General features: G+C 43.2%; 1 protein-coding gene across 2 annotated transcripts in view; it reads left to right on the forward strand.

The window, feature by feature from the left end:
• The window catches only part of LOC306915971 (myosin phosphatase Rho interacting protein), a 79942-nt gene that overhangs the window by 3444 nt on the left and 51093 nt on the right, over positions 1 to 25405 (forward strand). For both annotated transcript variants that reach the window (XM_079493672.1, XM_079493673.1), the window contains exons 2-3: positions 1973 to 2050; positions 6041 to 6106. In XM_079493672.1, coding sequence (XP_079349798.1) covers positions 1973 to 2050; positions 6041 to 6106 — 144 coding nt within the window. The remainder of the gene's footprint in view (positions 1 to 1972; positions 2051 to 6040; positions 6107 to 25405) is intronic.

Consider the following 25405-nt stretch of genomic DNA (forward strand, 5'->3'; position numbering starts at 1 on the left):
GGGGGGGGAATGGAGCATACAAACACACAAATGACTACATTAAACCATTGAAGGGTAAAAACCCCGGAGAACTGACCTATATATCCGTCTCTTCTACCACCACCCCTCCCAGGAGACCTCAGCGTGGGTCTTGTCTGGCCATATGAGGAGAGGTGCCTGCCCCCAGTCTGTCCTCTACTTTTCTCTTTGTGTTATTAAATGCTAATTTTCCATGGGTATGGAACTAGCTAGCATGCCAGTATCAGCCTGGCTGCCCCCCCCTGCTCTCCTCCCAGACCCCTAATGCCCTTTCCACTGTAAAGTATTATTATCAAATAACGCAGGGCCTAATCCATCTGTCATCTGGCACATTTGGAATGGAACCCTGCTGTGTGCCAAGATGGTTTCTGTATCAATATTTAATATACAGCAGCTCTGAGACGTAGGAGAGGTTGTCTAAGAGCAAATACATTATGTAAATGATGTACCCCTAGACTTGTGTGAAAGTTCCTGTCCATCACAAATTCTATTCTTCTTTGTGTGTATTTGACCCAGTCTGATCACCAAATAAAACATTGGCACTGTACTGTCAAACGGGTTGAGAATCTCCACTAGAGCCGTAAAAATCTTCTCTTATGGGGGTCTGTGGCATATCTTTTCAAATGGGGGGTCCGCAGGCTAATTAGTGTCAATTTGGGGGTCCTTGACATGAAAAGGTTTGGGAACCACTGATATATGCAACTCAAATTGCGCTGAGTCGGCAGCAGCGTGTGTGAGCCCCGAGATGTGCCCCGAGGTAGGCACTATCCGAGCACACTGACCATGTGGTGTGCCTTCCTTGAAATGTTGTGATGCAACAATATCTGTGGTTTGCTGAATTCAATGGCAAAGATCCTGTTGTATGGTCATCCTCTGTCGAAGGCGATCATCTGGAAACCATGTTACACATTACTGTAATCTCTGTGAAAGTGGGTTTTTGTTGGATTAGAAAATGACCTCTGTTAGCTGATTGACCTCAATCAAAACCACTGGTTGAGAGAGTCTTCAGGCTTGTGAGAATATCAAAGCTTTTAACTCTAATGTCAAGTGCACTTAGGACTGAAATAGAATCATGTAAGTTGTTTGGATTTGTCTGTTTATGTGTGGGTGAGATGTATTAACCTTAAGTACGCTTAGCAAAGCAGCAGCAGTTATGCACAACAAAACAATTGCCCTTCTGATCCAGCCATGGCTCAACAAGTCTTGGCAAGCTGCCTACTGGTGTCATTGTCACTGTGTGTAGTGAGTCTGTGCCTGTAAACCATGCTGTTGGGCAAATCTTTAAATTCTTTATTTTTATTTAAAATATAACAAATACAAGCTCACAAGGAAAGTGTTGTGGTGCAACATCACTATCGCTATAATCCTATCGCTACTTGTCATATACAACAAGTCATATTGTGGGCTTAAATAGTTAAATTACCACCAAATGGCCCTTGTAATTCTCAATACAATACGGATTTAATCTACAAATCCTGAGCCAGACAAATTTTAGGCCCTTGCTACTACTTGCCTCCCTTACCTTTCGTCCCCTGCTTTTCTTGCTCACTCTCTTTACACACCAACCCACCCACTTAGGGGATCAGAGAGAAAAATCACGTGTGATCCTTTCCTTTTTTCCATGGCAGCATGGTGCTCTGGAATGCAGCCAGCAGTAGACTGTAGCTTAAGCCACACAGCTGACTCCAAGCAGCTAGCAAGTTGAACCAACATACACACTCGCCTGAAGCTGAGCTCAGCTAAACGGCGTCCTGTATAATAGCGTTGCGTCACTACCCCATGTTATCTGATATCAGACATTAGATAGTAGTTGTTTTCACAGTAAGACACTATTATACTGACTTGGTGATTGTGTCTTTAACCCATTTAGGGGATATTTTGCACTCAGTGATATACAGACTGTATTACAGTATGTCTTTCAAACTCCTGTAATTAATTTTTCTCTCCTCTGTAGGCAAAACCTATATATGGAGGATGGCTGCTACTTGCACCCGAGGGAACAAATTTTGACAATCCTTTGCACAGATCCCGGGTAAGTGTGTTCACCTCCTTGAGATGAAATGACAGTGAAACATGAGCCCTGCTTAATTTCTTGAACGCTCTCTGAATAACATCAATTTTCCTTTACTGAAGGAATTTGTGGCTGAGCTAAATGCCATTTATGATGTGTTCTTTTAAAGAATCTGTTTAATTTGGCCAGAATCCGATGCTTTTGACTCCCACTAAGCTGTCCCTTGTTTTCCTAGTCCAGATCTGGGACAAAGGGTAGCTATACCTCTTAGCATTGCGTCCTATGTGGCAAACACTAGCTCCAGAATAGACATTTCTGAAAAAAAACTTGAATTTGCCTATTCTGTCCTTTTTCTGGATTGAGATCTAAATCCCTGAGATTGAGCACTTCTGTTTTTTGTGTGCAATGTGCAGCGTGTGCTTGCTATACTGTGCAGTCTTTCCATAGTGTTTGTGCCCAAATTACACCCCTAACAGTAGACCTGATTGCATGTGGCTTCCGAAGCTGTGTCACAGAGTGGGCAGCTTCCTGTGGGGGGGTTCAGCTCTCTCTCTGTCTCTGGAAAAAAATAAACCTTACCAGTACTTTCTCATGCTGTAATGAGCATAATATTGACTTGATCACAAGGGGAATAGGGATGGGGGGGGGGGGGGGGGGGGGGGGGGGTAGTTTGATGGAAGCCTCATACTGTTCCGTTGCATGCGCTATCATGGTTCCCATATGATATGGTGACAGGAGAGTCCCGAAAGTAGGGAGGACATTGGGAAAAGTCCCTGTTCCCATCGTCCCACTGATGGCTTCCATATGGGGTGGGGGTGCATCCCTGCAGCCTTCAGGCCCTACTACTGTCAGCAGTGAGTCAGATATCTCTATAACTACCACCCTCCCCCCAACAGGCACACATTGACATCGCTTAAATTCTCTTAACTACATTAACCCTGGCGTTTCTATTTTGGGCAAAAACCTTCAAAAATCTGTCAATTCTTTTCTTCTATTTTTCACAAAATACATCCACAAGCTCGCTCGTAGCTTCCTTTTAATTGTCAAAGCTTGTAGATGGCCTATTTGTCATACGACAAAGTATATAGGGCTTAAGTGGTGAACTGGTTGTAGTCGCGTTGGCCCCTCTCAATGCACCAATTGTGCATGGTGCTGAGGTAAGCGCATCCGTAAGATTGAGAAGGTTCCCTCAACTGAAATTAAAGGATCGGACAGGACAGACGAGCCAGTGACGGAGAGAAATGAGGTGATGATGAGTCATGAGAAAGTGTGAAGTACTGGAGTTGTTTTTATGTGTCTTTGGAGTGCTGGAATGAGGTAGTCGGCAGGATGGGATGGCTGTCGTCGTCGTTCCAGACTCTTTGGTCCAACAGGTTATGGTTTTGTTCAGTTCAAGGAAAGCATTAACGGAAAAATCTTGAGTGTGATTTTAAGTGTTGAGACTTGTAAAAATTGACCCATAAGTGTCAGGACTTTACTGTGTTGAAGAGACTATCATTGTGAGTTGGTTATGGTTTTTCCCCTTGCTTGGCCCTTGAGAGCTTAATGTCACCCTTTTAATTTCTTCTATGAATAAAAGTATAGTGTGATGTCTCTTTAACTTGGGCTCTGTATGAAACCTATTCAGAGTTTCAGATCCCCCTACTGCCTAGAGGGTCACAAAGTACTTCCTCATTTTTTATGCATGGAACCCACTGTGAAATTGAGCCAAGAAACTCGACACTTTTAAACAAAACGGTACTTTAGGGAAGGAGATGGAATCCTGATATGGTTAGCAAGAAAGGAGATCAATGAATACCATCCACATCACATGTGCAAACGTGTAGTAACTAGTTAGTAGAATGTAATCCTATGCTTGAGGAAGGTTACCCACAAGAAATTATTCACAACAAAACACCATGCTATATCTTGCGTTTAACCACATAAAATTAATCCTGACATCCCTACTGTATATTTTTGGGCATTTCATTATATCCATACATTTTCAAAATAGATCTACAACCTCATGAGCTTGTAGACCAGCTACAGTATCTTCACTATTTGTATTACAACAAAGTATAAGGGCTGAAGTTTAATTACTTATTGCATAATACAATTTGTAATGTATGCAGGTGAGAGTAGCCCTGCCTGAAAACCAAAAAGAAGCCTGTTATCGCCCTTTGTCTGAGTTGTACAGTAGATGTTTGGTTTTCCATGTGGGAGTCCCGGGTTTGGATTCTCGTTTGAAAGCTCCAAGTTAACATTTAGTAGAGTAGCTGCACCTGAAGACAAGATTCCTTAACAACTTAAAGGACCACTTCACCACTTTTCAACATCTCTTCATATAATTGGTCCTCACTAATGTTCATGATAAAACACCACCATTTTTTCCTACTCAGTCTGTGTCTCATAAGAGGGCTTTGGGCAGTTCGGACACCCGTCCACCAGTGACATCATCATTAGGCAGATTTCTTTTTAAACAAGATTTGTTTTAAAATATATTTAGATTTGTATTATCGTGAGAACGATGGCTTCAACTTTTGCATTGCAACTTTTCAGGAAAAGAAAGCCTGCCGTTTCTATTAGCTTGGATTCACCATCGATGATGTCACTGGTGGACGGGTTTCTGAACTGCCCACAGCCCTCCTATGAGACACAGACTGAGTAGAAAAAAATGGTGGTGTTTTATCATGAACATTAGTTAGGACCAATTATAGGAAGAGATGTTGAAAAGTGGTGAAGTGGTCCTTTAAACGCTTTGTACCTTTGCACTTAGCGGCCAGGTCAGCTCCTAGTCTTTTCCCCCCCTTCACGCCAAATCTCTTTGCTGAAAAACTGCAAGATCTACAAGCTGTGAGCTTGTTGATTGGCTGCAAATGTTCCCCCCCAGAATAGGGATTCTAGGGTTCAAGTGCAGTTCTCCCGTGGCCGTGGCTTTAGGAGGTGGGATTCCCCTTTGCATGAGCGGTAGATCTTTGGTTTCCCATCTGGGAAACCCGGGGTTGGATCTCTGTGGTTTCTTTTGCGCTTGTGTATGCTAAGTATCAGTTCAGGTTTGGAGGCACAGGCTTGTCATTCTGCCTATCAGGAGGGTTTGCCTAAGTCTAGGCTTTCACTGCCTCCAATAGGCTTAAACTCCCCCCTTTGTTTGTCTATTTTCTATATTTGTTTTGTCTTTTCTAATCTGTACAAGTAGATTATTGATCCACCTTCATAATAATATTGTCCAACTTGACACACACACACGCACACACACACACACACACACACACACACACACACACACACACACACACACACACACACACACACACACACACACACACACACACACCTTTATTTGCATTCACATTTTACAAGACATTTCTTGAACACAAACAATAGTGGATGCGCAAACTTGGAAAAAAAGCTCTACAACAAGTGCTTCAGGATACAGATCACGGGTAAAGAAAGCATCGCCTTCTCCATATATGGCGACTGCCAATTATTGCAGACACTGAACAGAATTTTGCCGATGCCTTAACTCTTGGCTTGGGCATGCCTGCAATCTGCAGGCCCCTCACGACTGATTTGTGGACATTACCGAGGCTTCCAAATATGAACACAAGTAGTTTACATCTGTAGCCAAGTTGTATAATATAGCATCCTTAAGACACTGGTACTTAAGCACCTTGGTAAGGAATGCCTCTTCCAGACTGTGGTCAAATGTACATGCCACTTCCAAAATGGTCACTTCTCTACTGTCCTCATCAACAACAACAATATCTGGTGTATTCACACACACACACACACACACACACACACACACACACACACACACACACACACACACACACACACACACACACACACACACACACACACACACACACACACACACACACACACACACACACACACACACACACACACACACACACACACACACACACACACACACACACACACACACACACGATAACTGATGTTAAAGTATAGTCATTCATGTAATGATATGTCTAATTAACTGAAGATTCCTCTTTTTCTTTGCAGAAATGGCAGAGGAGGTTCTTTGTCCTATATGAGCATGGCTTACTCCGCTATGCTTTGGATGAGATGGTGAGTCAAAGATACCTATACTTGTTGCCCTCCGGCCGGGTTGTGTAGGGCCAACAGGGATCTGTTTGGGTCTGCATGACGTAATTTCATCACTAGTTTATGTCTGTGACATAATCCGTGCCTGCATTATCAACGATAGATTTGTTTGGGGTAGATTGAACGCCTGGAAATTTGAAGGTCACTGGTTCATCTCCCTGTTAGCCCCCTGGCCTGCCCAGTATGTCGATGTGACACTTAACCCATATTTACTCCCCCCCATGCACTCAACAAGGCCATCTGAGCAGCCACCAGCTGGGTGAAGCTGCATCTGAATTAAACCCACAGGATTAATAAAGGTCTTCCTTTCTCATTTGGCATGTACAGTTGGGTGCCACCGATATTGTCCCTTATGATTTGACCCATTTAGGCCTGACCTCAACTTTTAAAAATCCTTCTAAATCCTGAAAAAATCCTTCTACATTTTCACGATTTAAAAAAAATAGCAGACCTACAAGCTCGTAGCGCGCCACTCGGTGGCGCGCTATGAGCTTGTAGATCTGCTATTTTTCAATAGCTAAATTATAACAATGTTTAAAACACCAAAAGGGGTTCCCGCCCAAAATGGGTTAACTGTCCTTTTGCGCAGATCACGCAAACCTCAGCAAAAAGAAAAGGACAATATCGATGCTCCAACTGTATGTTGACTGCACATGCACTAGAAGAGAAAACATTAAGATGTTTGATCAAAGTAAGTGAGTAGCATCTTTCTGAGAGCTCATTAGCAGATTTAAACATCAAAAGAGGTCCTGTCTTTTACTTTGCGTCGTGCAGGTGAATTGTTGGTGTTCAGCCCTTACTATACGTTGGTGTATGTGTATGGCTTGGCAGACAGCTAACATAGTTCCCAATAAAGCTCCTTAGGCAGTGACTTGGTTTAACTTCTTTACTGGTGATAACTTAAATTTGTAAAACTGCAATACAGAAAAACAGAAAACAGACATTTGTGTCAAATACAGTACAATCATAAACCAAAACATTAGTCCTTTTTATGCATCACTTTTAGAAATGATCAAACCAACTTACAAGCATATTGTTTTAAGAGCTAAGATATGCTTTAAGAGCCATAAAGTTTAACAATTAACACAAACTTATCCTGTCCCAAGGCCTGAGAGAAAGGGTTAACTCAACATGCAGTGAGTGAGCTCTTGACAGAGTGCTGGCTTGAACTGAACTGACTCTGACCAAACTAATCACCTTAAATACCCTGGTGAGGCTACCAGGTGAGAAGAGTTACTAATTAGGCAAAGGAACATTGGTCTCCATTACACATAAGGCTTAAAGGTAAACTACATAGAAAGTAAACAGCACAGTTGGCGTTCTTCCATTATGAGAAGGAATACCTGTTGTGTGCATGATGGGCCCAGTGCCACAAGGGCCCGGCTGTCATCACAGATCACAGTGTCAACAGCACTGCCACTGGGGATGCATATGTTTGTTAGACATACTAACAAGTCCGACAACACCATCGCTTCCGAAATGTGCGGCCGTGGCAGGTTCAAACTAACCTGTGGCTCCCGACATGCGTGGCAGGTTATAACTAACCGGTGGCAGTTTACAACTAACCCATGGCTTCCTGTGAGGTTAGGTTTAGGGTTGGGTTTTGGCCTTTTGGGTAGGGTGTTGGACTGTTAAGGCTCATTCATAGTCTGGATTTTCGGTGGTGAGGTGACCACCGCTCCGGTGGTGAGCTGACCACCGGAGCTGAAATAACGTTGAGCGGTGGTGAGTAAAAACAGAGAGAAGGGCTGGAGCGGTGGCGGTGGTTTGCTCTTCACCGCGGCTCGTGACGTCATGTTGTAGTTCGGTGGTCACCTAACCACCGAAAGTCCAGACTATGTATGAGCCTTTAGTACGTCTGACCAAACACATGCACCCCTGCCACTCTTAGCTTAGCATTTTGCTTAGCATGTGTTAAATACTAAACCAGGTAAGGAAATTTAAGTGACAGCACAGGTTGTTGATTATGGAAGCATAAAGCTGCCAAAATTCAAATGAAATGGCAAATACGAAAAGTCAATTGATTTGAAATTGATTTTTCATTTTCAGGTCATTAACGCAGGTGTGCAGGGCTGTTTGCGTAAGGTGCTAATACAGGCATTGTGCAAGAGCCCCATATGGTGAACCCCCCAAAGGAAAAACTGGAAAAACCACTTAATGTCACGCAAATCCAAGTCACCACATGACGGATGTTTGCTGTGTCTTATGTTTATATAACCTACGTGGTACATCCCTTTTATTTTTTTAGCTACGTTTATGTTTGGCCAATATACTTTAATTCAGCACTGGCCCCTGAACATTTGAACATTCATATTCATTTGAAGCTCTCTGTGTGTGTGGGCAGACAGAATATCGAGTGACCCAGACCAGTGTTATCTAACATGTTGGAGAGAAGAGCTCCTTTGTCTAAACTTGGAATGTTTTTGAAGTGAAAGTGGGAACGCATCGAAAGGATGAAAGGACACTTGTAGTGTGTGTGTGCGCGTGTGTGTGTGTGTGTGTGTGTGTGTGTGTGTGTGTGTGTGTGTGTGTGTGTGTGTGTGTGTGTGTGTGTGTGTGTGTGTGTGTGAGTGTGTGTGAGAGAGAGAGAGTCACTCATCAAGGACAACTAGGAGATATTTATTCACATTATCATAGATATTCATAGGCATCCATACGCCAGTTCCATGTTCCTAAATGTTTGACTCGGCTAAATGTCATTTTTTTTTCTTAAATGAGAGTCAGGGAGAGGGAAACGGACTGCTTAGTGGAAGGAGGTCGGGAGGGAGGCATATCACGGAGCCTGTGCATTAACAGACGAAGGAAACGTCCTCCCATCCTTGTCACTCGTCATCTTTTCATCTCCTTTCTGTATGGTGGATCAAAGGGAAGGGGAGGCGGGTTGGGTCAGTAAAGGTCTGGAGCTGGAAATATCAAGAGGTCCTAAATATAGACTCTCGATTGTCACACCAAGCACACTTGAATAATTGTTTGCCATTGAATAAACAGTTGTACATATTTGCTGAATACATTCAGGTGCCTCAGGTCCTTTGGTAAAGAACACTGTTGAAATTAACATTCAGTGTCAGACAGCCTTTATGTTTCTATAGTTTCTATCTTATTAAATATCACCGCTATACTGCAGTCTGAAAATAGTGGAACAGGGCGGTTGTCAATACAGTTCATGTCATTGTCTATTCACATATGTGGCCATATATCACACACACACACACACACACACACACACACACACACACACACACACACACACACACACACACACACACACACACACACACACACACACACACACACACACACACACACACACACACACACACACACACACACAACTCATTACCTATTTCAAGGCTCTGCAAGTAGATAGTCATATCACACTGAAATGAATGGATCAATCCAGTCAAGTGGCTGGCTTTCCCCCAAAAATCAAACAATACACAGCATGTTTTGGAACATCCAGTAATGTCTATATACTGTTAGTCGTAGTCAATAGGCTACACATGCCAAACCACTTGCCTGGTGCTTTTTAAAAGAATATATAAACCGTAAAGGTATGTATTGTAAATAGACTATAGGGTGTTGGTTCAGTAATCTCTCCCCTGTATCTCTAGCTGAAATACATTTTCAGTTATGTCACCAATTTCATCCATTTGGGGAAGAAAACCCATTATCAGCTTAAAATAGAGTTTCAATTTGGCCAGATCATTTTCTTTGTCTCATCACTTCCAATTTCACTTGTTTATCCTGTATCTTGTACGAGTCCTCTCTCCTCATTGGATGAAATTGGTATCCCGGAATGTTTGTTTACTACAGAGCTGGAGAGACGGGGAGATCCCTGTTACTGAACAATACTATATAGTATAGAATTATTCAAAAGAGAGAAAATGGGATGCACATTGCACTTCTCTTTTCATACGTCATGTGGAAATAAGGCAAATAAAAAAAGTATCATTAATGTTGTCATTTTATCAACCGGCCCCTGGCCCCTTGCCATTTTCATAATGTGGCCCATATGTTCAGCTATTTGAGTATCCCTGCCCTATGGCATAGGCTTGATTCCATTGTGGTCCTTTGTATAATAATCGGTATCGGCAGATATGACCCTGAATATAATCGGTGATCGGTAATCGATCATAATTTCATAACCGTGCACCCCTACTATATAGCAATACCATGGAATTGGGAAAATAGCAATTTTACACAAATACAGAAAAATACATTTCTCTGCACGCACGTACAGTATATATGTTTGTGTGTATATAAAATCACTTGCATTCCCTTTTAAAATATTGTTTTGCTTCGGTTTTTGTGATAACATACCTTGTTGTTGGAAATGCATTATGTTTCACAGAACTTTCCAATGTATACACTGACACCACGACGCGTAAACAGCGCCTCAAACTGTGACTCCGCCCACAAACGGGGGGAGTTGTGATTTTCGCTCGTTCACTGCAATGCAATTTGCGGCATTTTCCAAACAATATTGAGCAGAGTAGCGATTATCAAACGTATTTGCAATGCCATACGTTGAAAGATCTGTTGCCCGTGGACAAGGCACGCTACCTCCGCAAGTTAGATAGCATCGGCATAGATGTTTGTCCGTATGTGATTAAGGATTGGACCAAGTTGCATTGGCAGCCATAGAAAATTCCGGGGTAAATTCTTACCCCGTTTTGGGCGTTCCTGTCTAGCGTGGTGTCAGTGTATATGTGACTATTGTCACTAAATTGCTAATTAGAAGAAGGCAGGTGTCTCGGGGTGTCACAGTGGGGCCGTTTAGACCTCAAGCTCTAAATATCAAACTCCGTTGATCAGCTGGTGCTGTCAGACACCTCAGGGCTATGCTGCTATCAGCCTGCTGCAACACTGTCAGACACCTTAGGGCTATGCTGCTATCAGCCTGCTGCAACACGAAGCAGAACCTAATGCACAGCACAAGCAGCACACATACTGTATGACACAATACTCTGTTGTTGGTGCACATAGTCCTAGCTGTCAAAACCACAACGTTCTGCTGCTTTCTTAAAGGAGTAGTTCACCCCAAAAATATTATTATTTTCTATATATATATATATAGAGTCTCTGCTCAGTCTGCTGGTCATCAACTTATTTGCTTAGGAATGCGACAAATTCGTGCATTCAAGATTTCATGAGGTGTGTAATTGATTTAATTTATAGCAGACCTACAAGTTCATAGCGCGCCACTCGGTGGCGCGCTATGAGCTTGTAGATCTGCTATAAATTAAGTCATTTTTGTGTGTGTGTGTGTGTGTGTGGGGGGGGGGGGGGGGGGGGGGACTACTCCTTTAACCAAGAACTGGTTTCATGACATGGGAAACCAGCTGGAAACTGCTAATGAATTCCATCTTAGTGGCAGGTACTGTACAAGGCCCAAAGACAAGAGTCTCCTTTGAAATCTATGGCTGGTGTTCTGCAGACCTGTACCATGATTGCAGATACAAACACAAAACAAAAGCACAGTACGAATTTGTTTTATGCAAGAATTCTGGGACTCGGTTTCCACTGATGTCTAACTATGTGATTATTTAAATCAAATTAGAAGTCGATACATTTGCAACAAAATGTAGCGTTCAGAAGTGATATCTATCTATCTACTGTATAAAAAGTGAAAGTGATATTTGCGTAAATTGCGTATTACAATTTTGGATACACTTGAATTCATATACAGCAATAATAGTAACTGTCACTTCAGGACACGATGAGACTCGTGTCCTGAACTGCACGAGGCATTACAGTATCACAGTGTTAATTTTTATTTTTTTTAAAGATATTTCTTTTGCGGCTTACGCCTTTTATTGGTTTTTGAAGGGACAGACAGTAGGCTGACAGGAAACGGGAGAGAGATGGGGGAAGACATGCAGTAAAGGCCGTGTCGGGCTCGGGAGTCGAACCCGCGGCACACTGCGACTGGATTACCAGTCGGGTGCCCAGACGGTTACGCCACCGCCTGGGCCACAGTGTTAATTTAAGTAAACAAATATCATAAAACACTGATTTAAGCGCAGCATTGCAACAAAAGATATGGCCTCAACTGAATATTGTCAAATCTGGGTGACATAGAGGAGCAAGAGCTCCTTCCACCAGCCCACATCAGAGACCCAATCCAACCAGAGCTCTCTGGGTTGGGTTTATGAGATGAGAAGGTGCCCCTGTGTTTTCCTCCCGGCAGACTTTTATGGCTCTGGTGTCTTGGTTCTAACCAGACCCAGATGGGCTGCGGTTCCAACCTGCAGGATGTGGCATGACTCTGTGGGGTGGGGTGGGTGGGGTTGTGGGGGTATAAGGGCCTGGGAGAGATCACGCTCCCTCGGAGCCGTCTTTTGGGGTTGCCCACTGATGGTGTACACACACACGCACACGCACACACACACACACACACACACACACACACACACACACACACACACACACACACACACACACAGAGAGAGAATGAAGCCACCGCTATTATGGGCCTGCATAATTTGTACAGAAATTGTACTCTGCGTTATTTCGCTAGATGTTATGATCGCACCTTTTAAACCACTTTATACCTGGTGTCACTATTTTAGTGGACACAGAGTGTGTGTGTGTGTGTGTGTGTGTGTGTGTGTGTGTGTGTGTGTGTGTGTGTGTGTGTGTGTGTGTGTGTGTGTGTGTGTGTGTGTGTGTGTGTGTGTGTGTGTGTGTGTGTGTGTGTGTGTGTGTGTGTGTGTGTGTGTGTGTGTGTGTGTGTGTGTCCAAACATGTTGTATTAACTTGTTTATAGCATTTGGATTATTGTCACCTGCAGTACGCGTTATGAATTAAATCAAATGATTATTGTTTTAGAATAACTAGGCATATCATGGCTGATATGCCAGTGTGTGCTATGACATTTTGTGGAACCAAAAATAGGATGGATGTTGAGGAGGAGGAGGGGTAATTGGAAAGTGGGAGATAGTGTAGGTGAGGTCAAAGTTGGAGATGGATACACAAATACATACTGTAGAATATGTGCAGCCAAACAAGGCTAATGCTTATTCTTAACGTTTTTTATACTGTATATGTCAGGTAAAAGACTTGCTCGATTAATGTAAAATAATAATATTGCTAAGAAAATAATCAATAGTTGCAAATATCAATGATTTCTGGTCTACCTACACACATTTTGTTCCCCAGAGGAGGCCAGCAGAAAGCTATTTCAGACTTGTGTTGTCAAGGTAACACATTTTTGTCTCTTTGTCCACCAACGCTGGTCCACGGCGAGCATTACATGTGACATGGAGACATGTTCTCCCTTTTGTTTAGAGCTCTCTCTCTCTCTCTCTCTCTCTCGACCGTGGGGCTACAGGCTTCTATTCAGTGAATGCTCTGGAAAGCAAAGTACAGTAGTGTATGGGCCAAGGCTGTCTAGGCTCATTCATATGGTCGACAGCGGCAAGCCATTCTACAGTGGCAGTAGCGGGGGAAAAGAAAAAACATCAAACACAGCACTGCAATGAATGAGAGCAAAACAGAATAGGTCAAAGCGTTTGAGTCCTTTTTTTTTGTGCTGAGCTCTACAAGTTTGTGTGTGTTTGGTGCGCATGTACTGTATGTGTGCAGGGCACTCGTGGATTCATGTGTGAATGAATACACCTGGGACTGAGAGCGCTTTGCTTTGTCAGGAACAGGTGTTGGGTGCTGCTTGGAGTAGCCCTGGGCGTTCAGACAGCAGCTCTAGTGTGGTCACTTCCAAGGGGGTTGGAGAGACAACTTGGCATCGCCGAGGAAAACATTACGATGATACTATAACTTGGCACTGAATTAACTTTTTCTTGGAAAGCATATTGCTGTATGTGGCACGTACATCTGTCTCCTGTGGTAGTTTGGTGTATATTATGATGAAAAACATAGAAAGGCAAGCCCCCCCCCCCTTTTACACAAAGTCCATTATCACCGAGCAGTGAACGCAGGTATGTGGGTGTAAAGAGGACTCCTTCCGTCCCCACACAGATAACATGAGCGTGAGATACAAGGCTCAACACAGACTCTCTAATAACCACCTCAAAATGGCAGCGGCAACACCTAGATCCCATCGACCCTGTTCTGACCCGACTAACACACACACCCACTCACACTTGGTTTCTCTCTCTCTCTCTCTCTCTCTCTCTCTCTTTCAAAACTAGTTCAGGAATACAGTTGCAACACCCACTTTAAAATGCCCCCTTATCATGTGAGCTACACTGCAACACCCTTAGTGTTGAATTAACACCCAGGGTTTTGCTGTATACGCTGAAATGGCTTTGTTTGGAATGGACGTGCCGTTTTCCCCGCTCACACCCACTAGTCTTTTGATACTGTATGCTGAGGTTATGAATCTATGCAGAGGATGAGGGTGGCTCAATTGATTTAATAGTCCTAGTGAAATGTTCTTTTCCACTGTTGAGACCGTAGAGAGTAATGTTTATGAATGTTGGCCCACATCAGGTTTCTTTTCTCAGCGACAGCGCGGTATTCCTTGGCTGGGTCTTGGTCATGTGGCTTCTGTTTTGATACTGCTGTGATTGTGATTGATTTCTGGGTCCCAGTTAGTGTACTTTGTAAGCCGAAACTCTGCTCCAGTGTACGTTATTATGTGGCTGTGTGTAGGCTAAAGAGGTATGATGGAGGTATTGTTGCTGTTTTTTTGTCTGCCGATTTAGAAAAAAAAACGATGCAATTTCACAAGTATGATGTTATACCTGCAGGTGAGTGAGACAGTGCTGCATATCGAGTTGCAGTACACAAAAAGGAAATCAGCGTGGCCCCCTTTTTAGCCATGACGTGGCATGCAAGGAAGTATGTTATGATGTTTCTATAGACGTGACATGAATAAAGCTACAGTATGTACTTTTTGACTGTTGTCTGCTGCAGTGTGACTCCTGTGTTATCTTGTTCACATCTGTTGTTATTCCAGTAAGAACATGACATTCTGATGTTTCAACTGTTGAGGTCATTCTCGTTTCATCTAAGCACAATTCATTTCCTGTGTTTACTGGATTTCAAATAGTGGACCCCTTGCCCCATAACACCGTCCAAAAGCTGAGAACAAAATCATTCCATCTTCCTCAGTTGGATGCATTCTTTTAACTTGAGCCACACATTGTAGATTGTCTCTCGCTGACATTTCTCATACATGAATATGACCTCGGCCAGGGATTGCCCTCAGACTTACTCTCTGCTCCTCTGAAACATAAAATCGAGGGCTATTTTTAACCAGTTTCGAAGGCCTTTTGTCTCTGAGTCGGTACAGCAACGGGGAGGCCTTTCTAGTGGATTGGGGGGCTGTTTTGTTTTTGCTGTGTTGTTGCCTCGGGCGCTCTGTGGTGGGACAAACTGGAAGCTGACTCCCCCTTCAATTAGGGCTGCTCGCAGGCGAACTCCAGTCTACCACAGCCAGCCATGGGAAAGAGTATAGAGGAGAGAGGGCTGGAGGGAGGCCTGGGACAACAGAATGAGAACGAGGCACTAATACTCAAGAGTTGGGGGTTTGAGTCACAATTAACCCAATTATTTTCCTATTTATAGTTTGCATTCCATGTGTTTGCTTAAAGGACCTATAACATAAAACTTTTTCAATTTCTTTGGTGTTTTTGGGGCTCCCATATGTGTTTTCTATCCCCACAAATAACCAATTTTGAACAATCAGGCTTTCATATCATATGGGTGCTTTAATGGAAATTGCTCTCAGGAACAGCTCAACTGATTTTGTCCTCATTGTGATGTCATCAACGTCACCCTACTTTGTATAATTCCTCTTTTTCAGTTCCAAATTTGCATTTCCACTTTGTTTACAATGTCCACCATTGTTGATTTTCCAAGCTGGCATGGAATGGAAACAAGCCTGGTTTTATCTAGCATCAGTATTATAATGACTCAAATATTAAATAATCTGCACCCCCACCACCTCAGGACATTGTGGTATTGCAGCTAGAACTGCTTTCAAAGTCCAGAAAGAAATGACAAGGACTGGTTATATCAGAATGGTGATTGAGGCTCAAACCATTAGAAATAAGTTTGCGGGATATAGACATTAGACAATATATTAAATATTAAAAACAGTTTTAAAATGCATGTTATTTTTTTAATTATTTTATTAACAATATATCTATTGCATTTTTCTTTTTTTGTACAAACAGACAATACAACAGAACAATACATAATACATCAGACAATACAATTACAATACAAAACAAAACAAAAAACAAAACAAACATACAGTACATACATATAAATACAGTATATTAAAATAAGGGCACTTATGGCCATAAGACCAAACAGCTGCAGAGAATACAATTAGACATTTTCAGTTTCCACCATTAAATAAGATAAATCATTAACCGTAATATATTGGATAAACCGTCCCCATATCTTATCAAACATCTTTTGTTTATTTTTCAAAGTATAAGTGAATGCATGTTATTTCTGCTTTAAAACTACTTTAGTCAAGGCTGATGGATTGGTTTCTTTTGTTTTTGCAAAGTGTTATTGTGACAAAAAAAGCTTCTTGAAGTAACAGAAGTTGTTGACTGGTGGTCCGATGTGGATAGCTGTAGACGGAAAAGGACTTGGAAGATTGAGAAAAGGGATGGAGAGGCAAAAAGGAGGACTGGATGTTGAATGACGACTCCCCTGGTATTGATAGACGGAGTAAGCCGCCCCAAGCAGTTCACTGTGGCCATATACAGAGCAAGGATTGCGGCCGCGGGAGAGGCTTGTTTGGTTTTGGGGCTAGATAGGGTGCGTGAGAGTAATTTTTAACCCCTGCCCCCCCACCCAACCCCCCGGGTTCCAGTAGGAACTGATCTGCTGGAATGTAAACAGCCGAGGATTACAGTGGGGTCACTGTTCCCGTCGCACAAAGCCGCAAAAACCCTGGGAATGGCCATTCACTCAGCCTCTAATAGTCAGGAACTACTACTACTACTACACTGTAACCACCTCTCTAACCTACACCTAGCTGTAGCAAGAAAAAATCACTCTCCCAGGTTGTGGTTATACATTGCACCTTTTCACATTCCCTTTTCCATTAGTTTGAAAGTCTACTACTGTTCTCATACAGTATACCATCTTATTGCACTGTGCAGGTAAAACAAAAAAAACAAGCAAAAAAACGTTGCCTAGTCCAGACTCTAGACAAGTAATTGTAGAGCTTGTAGATCAGCCATTTATTGTGCGTGACACGGTATTCAACCAACAATTTACAATAGGCATTTAGCAGACGCTCTTAATCCAGAGCGATTTACATTAAGCAAGAACAAAAGCATGGCAATACATCACATACATAAAACGTAGTTATCATGAAACATGCGTAAACTAAGAACGTAACAGTGGAATATATCTATATAATGAAACTATACATATAAACTATACATATACTATACTATACATATATACTATAAAGTGCTATGACTACATAAAATGCAATTCTAGTGCTGTCTACGTAACATACTATAAGTCTGTATAAAGTGCTATCTAAGGGGCTAGGGCAAGTGCTACGGGCCATGATGGGAGTCTGAAAAGGTAGGTTTTCAGACTACGGCGGAAGATTGGGAGTGAGGCTGCAGTTCTGATTGTAATGGGAAGTGCATTCCATAGTTTTGGAGCCAGAAGGGAGAAGAGTTTGGGACGTGTGGAGCGGTGTCCCAGCGTTTTTAGTGAAGGTACTTCCAGCTTCCCTGTGTTGGCTGATCTGAGTGCGCGGGAGGGTTCGATCATACTTGCAAGATATGGGGGAGCCATACCTTGGTTGCTTTGAATTCCAGCATTAGAGTTTTGTATTCTGTGCGGGCAGCGACCGGGAGCCAATGGAGGGAGCGGAGAAGGGGGGAGACGTGTGAGAATTTTGGCTGGTTGAAGACCAAGCGAGCTGCGGCATTTTGGATCAGTTGGAGAGTGCACATGCCGGTAGGCCAGTAAGGAGGGAGTTACAATAGTCAAGTTTTGACAAGACTGTTGTCTGGATTAGGAGCTGGGCTGACTCCTGGGTGAGGAACGGTCTAATTCGTCGTATGTTATAGCGTGTAAACCTACAGGATCGAGTGACAGCTGTGATGTGTGTTTTGAATGAGAGCTGACTGTCCAGGACAACACCAAGGTTCCTGGCTGTTGGGCATACTCGTATGAAACCAAGGGCATACCCTATGAAAGCTGCCAAGGACTTCTAATTCCTTGGGGAGGGGGGACTGAAGTCCAACTGACTGTGTTATCCCTTGCCTGAAGGCTTGAAAGCCCAACGCTGCAACGCAGTATACAACTAGAAAAAGTGCCCTTCCGGGCACAGGTCTCCACCAGGAGGATAGGAGTGTGTGTGATGTTTGGCAAAATGTTTAGGAGGATTTTTTTTCCTTCATTTTGTTGAGGAAATGCAGAGCCAGATCACTCATAGCATCTCTGAGGATAGAATTCTGGATGAGCAGGACATGTGCAGCATTTTGTACAAAACGGGCCACTCCTGAAAACTTTGGAAGGCAATCTTAGCCAATCAGTGTACAATCTGAGAAATCCAACAGACTCGTCTTGATCACATGACTACAGAGATCATGTGTACCGATTTGAGGCATTTTGTTCCAAAAATGTGTTTTGCAAAAATCAACCTGTTGGTGGCGCTATAACAGGCCAATGTGAAAAGGGTGCGATATATTCCTCAGCCTAGTAAGAAAATGTGTGAAAGATTTCACGTAAATTGCATGCTGCGTTCATGATTTGAGGCTATTGTTCAAAACGGGGCAATCTTGCAAACTGTGAAAGCCAATTATAGGCAATTAGGATGGAATATGAAATATCAGACAGATCCGACTTGAGCACATGACCATAGAGATACTGTGTAACTATTTGTGAGATTTTTGGACAGAATCTGGAGGAGTAATATCAAAAAATGTGTTTTACAAAAGTCGGCCTCCTGGTGGCGCTATAAATGGCAGATGCGGAAAATGCAGGTAAAAGGTTTGTCCTTGGCCTCTAGGGAGTGTGCATGCAACGTTTCACGCAGATCGGTGCAGTTTTAGGTAAAAATGAAAAGCTGCCTCATGGTGGCGCTATAACAGGCCGTTCTGGAAAATGTGGGGCAGAGGTTCATCGTTGGCATCCAGGGAGTGTGTGTGCAAAGTTTGGCATCGACCGGGTTAACGGTGCCGGAGATTAGCTGTTCACAGACGGACGGAAGGACGGAAGGACGGAAGGAAGGACGGACACACACACGGACGGAGTGCAAAACATACTCTCTCCCCATGCCTTCGGCCTGGTGGAGACAACTATACACTGTATCACACTACAAGCATTATGTCTGGATCTGCAGTTCCACGAAGGCTTGAGAATATTGAAACAAACTCGAAAAGCAGTTACGGGTACAATGGGTACTCTGACAAAGCCCCGGCACCTTAATTCAGAGATATATTGGTCGGATAGGTGGAGCAACATACTGTAGTAGAAAGAGCATAAATAACTACATAATACTGAACATGTTGTAGTTTGAACTAGATTTCTAATGTATGTGGAAGTAGTTAGATGCCGAAAAAAGTGGCGGAATTTAGAAGAAGACTAAAGAAATAATAAATAAATATAAACTCCAGAACTAGTGTGTGCTTGCTGGAGCGAGCCCACAATTACTTTTGGGGAAAAAAGTAATTGTGAAAATTATATTATTACTTATATCAGCGAGGAGTTTTCACTGGGAGGGCATAGCATGGTGCGGTGGAAAATGCTATTGATCCTGGTTCCACTCCTTGCTGAACAGAGGACACGAGCAACCTGTAGGTCGGCGTTGCTACAGTAATGCAGTAACAAAGATGGCCCTGCCCTGTTGCCTTCCCACTTACTCATATATCACACACCACACCAATATTATTTTGGTTTGAGCACCCAACCAAGCCAAAGGAACCGCAGATAAATGGAACCCCAGTCTCCACGTTTTTTTTACACCTTATTATCCACCTGGACGCGTGGTCAGTGGTTCTCCCCTGAGGGTCGGGACCCCACGTGAATATAAGAGGGGGGGGGGGGGGGGGGTGTAACAGATGATAGTGAATTTAAGACCTTTTTAATACCTCAAAAGAAAGAAAAAAGACAATTACTGCATCAAAAGTCATCAACAAACTACATACTATAAAAAATCAGACCAGTCTGAAGCGAGTGGTGCAACAGCACACCCCCTATTGGTACTCTAAACATAGGGACATAGGGTAGGACATTAGGACATATGGACATTGCTGTTCCTTGGAGTGGTTGCACCACACAACATGGGCCAAATTGTTGAAAGATGCAAAAAGTGTGAAAATAGATGATCCTTATAGATCTGCTATTTTCCCAATATTTATCTGAGGAACAGAGTGAAACAAAATGTACCCAAGTGCTTGTCTGAGTGGGGGGTCCCTAGTTCAAATATGATCATTTTGGGATGTCACGGCCTGAAAAGGTTTGAGAAGCACTGCCATACTGTAGATGTGAGTAAGACACACCATGAGCATGAGCACGGTATGGATTGTGCAAGCAGGACAGCACATAACACACCTACATGAGTATGCATATGATATAGTGTTCGCTTGTGAAATATGGAAACATGCCTACATGAAGGCATTGGGTTCATTATGTTGAAATCTTTTATTTGCACATTAGCGGTGAAAGAAATGTCATATCCTGCCATTTGTGGTTTTCTGTGTCAGAGAAACTATGTACTGAATAAAATCTGTGATAAATCACACAAGTAAAATGGCAGATTGCTATTCTGCATTCTTATTGTGGACCTACAAATCAAATCCAATTTGTCTCTTGCATTACTTGGACATTACTGCCAGACTGTCCACTTCTCCAATGGAGACTACATGTTTCTTTATGAATAGGCACAAGTTTAATCTTAGTTGAGTCAAGTCAAAATGCATATTCTTTTGTGGAAAATGGGCTGGGTGGTACAGTTTATCTCCATGACCACTTCCTGTGTCTATTTCGAATCTGATTTGATCTATACTTTCTAGTTTCTGCCCTGGCTTCAGTCAACACAGTCATCCCGGATATGGCCAAGATAAAGATCTTATCTCCCCCACTCGTTCACTGTTTGGATACTTTCATCACTTCAGTCAAAGCAAACCCTGCCCACTGCCCAGCCCTGTGCCAAGTATGAGCTCTACACTTTACACCTCGTGTGATTAGCTACTGGTCTGTTTGCTAAATGACAATTGTAGGGATGTCCCGATCAAGTTTTTTGCTCACGATCCGATTCCGATCATTTGATTTTGACTCAAAATCAAGAGCAAATTTTTGTATCTGCCGATACTGATCTTTCCCGATCCAATATTTATATTTTTATAGAACACTTATGCCATATCATAGTATAATATCCAAAATCACATACAATATCCAGTTTAATATCATGATATGGATATAATATTGATATTAGGGATGTCCTGATTTATTTATTTTTTGCTCCAAATCCGATTCCGATCATTTGAAAATGACGTGATCGGCCCCGATTTCCGATCACAACGTGATCGGATCAGCACAACCCTATCCGTAACAGTTACAGGACTGTCTAGGCCTGTTTTAGTCTGTATTTGACAGATCGCTGGTGGATCTGTCAAACTAGAAAGGTTGGAGGGGTTTTTTTCCCGGCTTTCGCCTTTTTTTTTTAAATTCTTTTTATAGAGGGACAGACTGTAGGCTGACAGGAAATGGGGGAGAGAGATGGGGGAGTGACATGCAGTAAAGGCCATCGGGATCGGGAGTCGAACCCGCGGCACACTGCCAGACTCGGACTACCGGCCAAGGTGCCTGGACTGCTGAGCCACGGCCCAGGCCAAGGTCTTTTATCCTCTTACAATTGGTAAAACATCAGAGCGTTCAGTGTTGAACCTCTCGTCTTAACTCGGCTTGTCCTTTTCACCCCTCTCCATACCATCCATCCATGGAATGTCGAACCTGTGGCCAAAAGGCTTAATAAGTCTAAAAATATTGGCATCCAAATTACTGTCCCCAAAACACCATTGTTCTCCAGTGTACTAATTCGCAGACAGTTCCAAGTTCTCTCAGTTGATTAGAAGGGCAGAAAAAAAATATTCCCCCAAACGTTTTCCGCTTTCTCCTTTAACAGTAGCATTTGCTATGGACCAAAGATGTCTTTCTGATAGTTCAGTAACATGTCCTAGTGCAAAGAAACTCCATCCTGTTCAGTCACCCATGCCAAGGGTGGGCCCAGGAGTTTGCTAAAATACAAAAATGTAAAAATGAAAACATAATTTATTCAATGTTGACAAGAGAGTTCCTATTGACGTAGGTGGGACACAAATGGAAATGGTTCCTCCCCTTCATAGTCCCACACAACACTGCTCCAGTATGGTCTTGGTGCTCGCTGCTCTGTGTATTACTGGACAGAATCACTCAGCACGGGACACTTGGTCTCTCAGCACCTCCAGTAAACGGGCCACCATTTCACTCACAGGATAAGGAGAATAGTTTCTCACGAGCTGCCACTGCCCCATTCGCTGGAGATTCAGATCTCTGGTGGCAGTGAGCTCATGGCCTTTTTCGATATGTAGCTTTTCTTTTTAGTGGTTGCACCACTCCGTTCACACAGGTGTGATTTTTTTTATTTCATTTTGTTTTTCTTCTTTGTTTTTCTGCCGTCATTTTCTCATTCTTTTGAATGATTTCAATCTATTCATCTTGCAGAGAAAAGTTGTCTCTATAGCTTTGGCTAAATGTAGTCCACTCTTTCTGGTTTGGTCCTCACTTTTATTTCCCCATCACTCACTCTGACTGCCTTTTCCATCCTCTTCCTCTATCAACCCCCATTCTTCCCTGCTCTGTCGTTCTTGTATCTCCGTCTTCCATCTTTCACTCTACCTCTTTCTCTTGTCTCTTTATTTCCGTCTCTCTCTCTCTGTTGCTCTCGCCAATAAATCATTTGTGTTGGCGAGGGCAGGCGCGCGCACACACGCACACACACGCACACGCACACGCGCACACACACACACACACACACACACACACACACACACCTTGCCTATAAAGCAAGACATGGCCTGACTGACTCGCTCAGTTTGGTCCAAACACTGGACCAGGACACCGACAAAAGAGTTAATTTGCAGCCTCAGGGTGAAGGGTTTAGCCAACTCTGAAACAAGCGCTAATAAAATGAAACACTGAGAGAGGGGTTGGCTGCACAGCACATGGGAAGTGTTTTGTGTGTGTGTGTGTGACTAGGGTGAGGGGCATTTAAAGGCATTTCTTTCCTTTCAGATGTCCTGTAGTAGCTTGAGTGAGAGACAGACAACAGTTTCATAAAGCAGCATCTGTGTGTGGCTCTGTAGTCACACCCAAGGCTGCCAGTGCCCTGCTGAGCCTGTGACGAGCTAGTTTAGCTTCTTTTAACACTCTATGCCAAGAGTCTCTTTTGTAGAGATATTTATTTCAAGCGCCACCTTAACAAGTATCGTAGGATTCTGGCTCTCATGACTGTAACTGTATGTGTTGCCTGTAGGATATGGGGCTGTGAAGATCAGCTTGTTAGCCATTTATTACAGTAAGATATCTTGCCTGGCTGAAATCCGTCTGTAACTTGGCCCAGTTTATAGTTTATACGTTCGTGTGATGGTCCGCACCCACTACAGCTGCAGCCGACGGTCTTTCAGAGGTGCGACAGGTGCAGATGTAGCCCATTTGTTGACCTTTCAACCCCATCACCTCGCCTTAACGATCTGCCTATCCAGCCACCTGTCAAGGCCTGGCCTTGTGCAGCTGAGATATTATTAGGATAACATGGAAATAAAGAGCTGGATCTGGAGACGATTCCTTGTCTTCCATGTTAAATGGAAATACTGCCTATATCACAGAAGGCCGAAACTGAGAACCGAGTACAGTTTATATGTGCAGGGGTTCTCAACGTTTTTGGCCGGGGACCCCCGGAAATGCTTTGGCAATGTATCGGGACCCCCGCCCCGCCCCCTCCCGACCCCCAATATAAATTGACTGCTACAATAACCTTAAACCATTTTGGGCGGGAACCCCTTTTGGTGTTTTAAGCATTGTTATAATTTAGCTATTGAAAAATAGCAGATCTACAAGCTCATAGCGCGCCACCGAGTGGCGCGCTACGAGCTTGTAGGTCTGCTATTTTTGAAAAATCATGAAAATATATATATATATATATATTTTTTTTTAAATAATTTGGGGACCCCCTAAAATAATTTGGCGACCCCCCGAGGGGTCGCGACCCACGGGTTGAGAACCCCTGGTGTAGAACACAGACAGGCACTCAATACCATTGGAACCAGCTGTTCATCTACTGTGCTGTGCATGTACTGTGTTGTTAGTAGAAATTAAGCTAGCATTAAGTTATTTTTTTCCAGATATGCCTGGGCCTGATTACATCTACAGTACCATAGTGTGTGCTTGTAAAAGCCTCACAACCTGCAGTGTAAGTACATTGGCCAGCATTTCATTGTTGTTGGGTGAGCTACTTGCTCTTTAATAACCCACTCCAGCTTCCTCAGGACTCCTTAGGTCCAAACTTCTCACTGCCAGCAGCCTTGATTGGCCCACCTCCAGCTCTAGCACCTAATCTGGTTAGAGCTCCCGTACCCACTCTCTGTGCTTTTTGTTTTTTCTCTGCAGAAACAGAAAGCAACAGAAAAAGTCCTCACTGTGTGTGTGTGTGTGTGTGTGTGTGTGTGTGTGTGTGTGTGTGTGTGTGTGTGTGTGTGTGTGTGTGTGAGATACATCTCCTAACATGTAGTCACAAACATATGTATCGCATTTAGACAATTCTATTTAACAATCATCAATATTTAATATCAATGGTCTTTTGTCAGGTGTGTGCTGTGAGAACAAACAACGAGGTAGGAGCGCACACCAATAGTGGGGAGGTGCTGACCACGGGAGACACACCAATAGTGGGGAGGTGCTGACCACGGGAGACAACTTGTAAAGGAAGGAGGTCGCACAGCTCGTAGTCATGATGTAAAAAACGTTTCGGCAAGCAATATGCCTTCTTCAGGGTATGAGGTGTGTGCTGTGAACAAAGTGTAACTCAGCCTTTTTTCAGCAAGCCAGATAATGTTTTTTACAAGGAACACAAATTATACTCTGGGAAATGCACAGGTTAAAAAACTTGAATGTAAAAATGTCCCATACTGTTGGGTGGGACGATCATAATACAATTCAGGTATGAAGCTGCGTATAAAATTCAACCGAGGGCCCGCACTTTGGACACCCCTGGTCTATGGGGTCTAACAACAACCCTGGTCTATGGGGTCTAACAACAACATTGAT

This window comes from Electrona antarctica (assembly GCF_951216825.1).
Source record: "Electrona antarctica genome assembly, chromosome: 22".
NCBI lineage: Eukaryota > Metazoa > Chordata > Actinopteri > Myctophiformes > Myctophidae > Electrona > Electrona antarctica.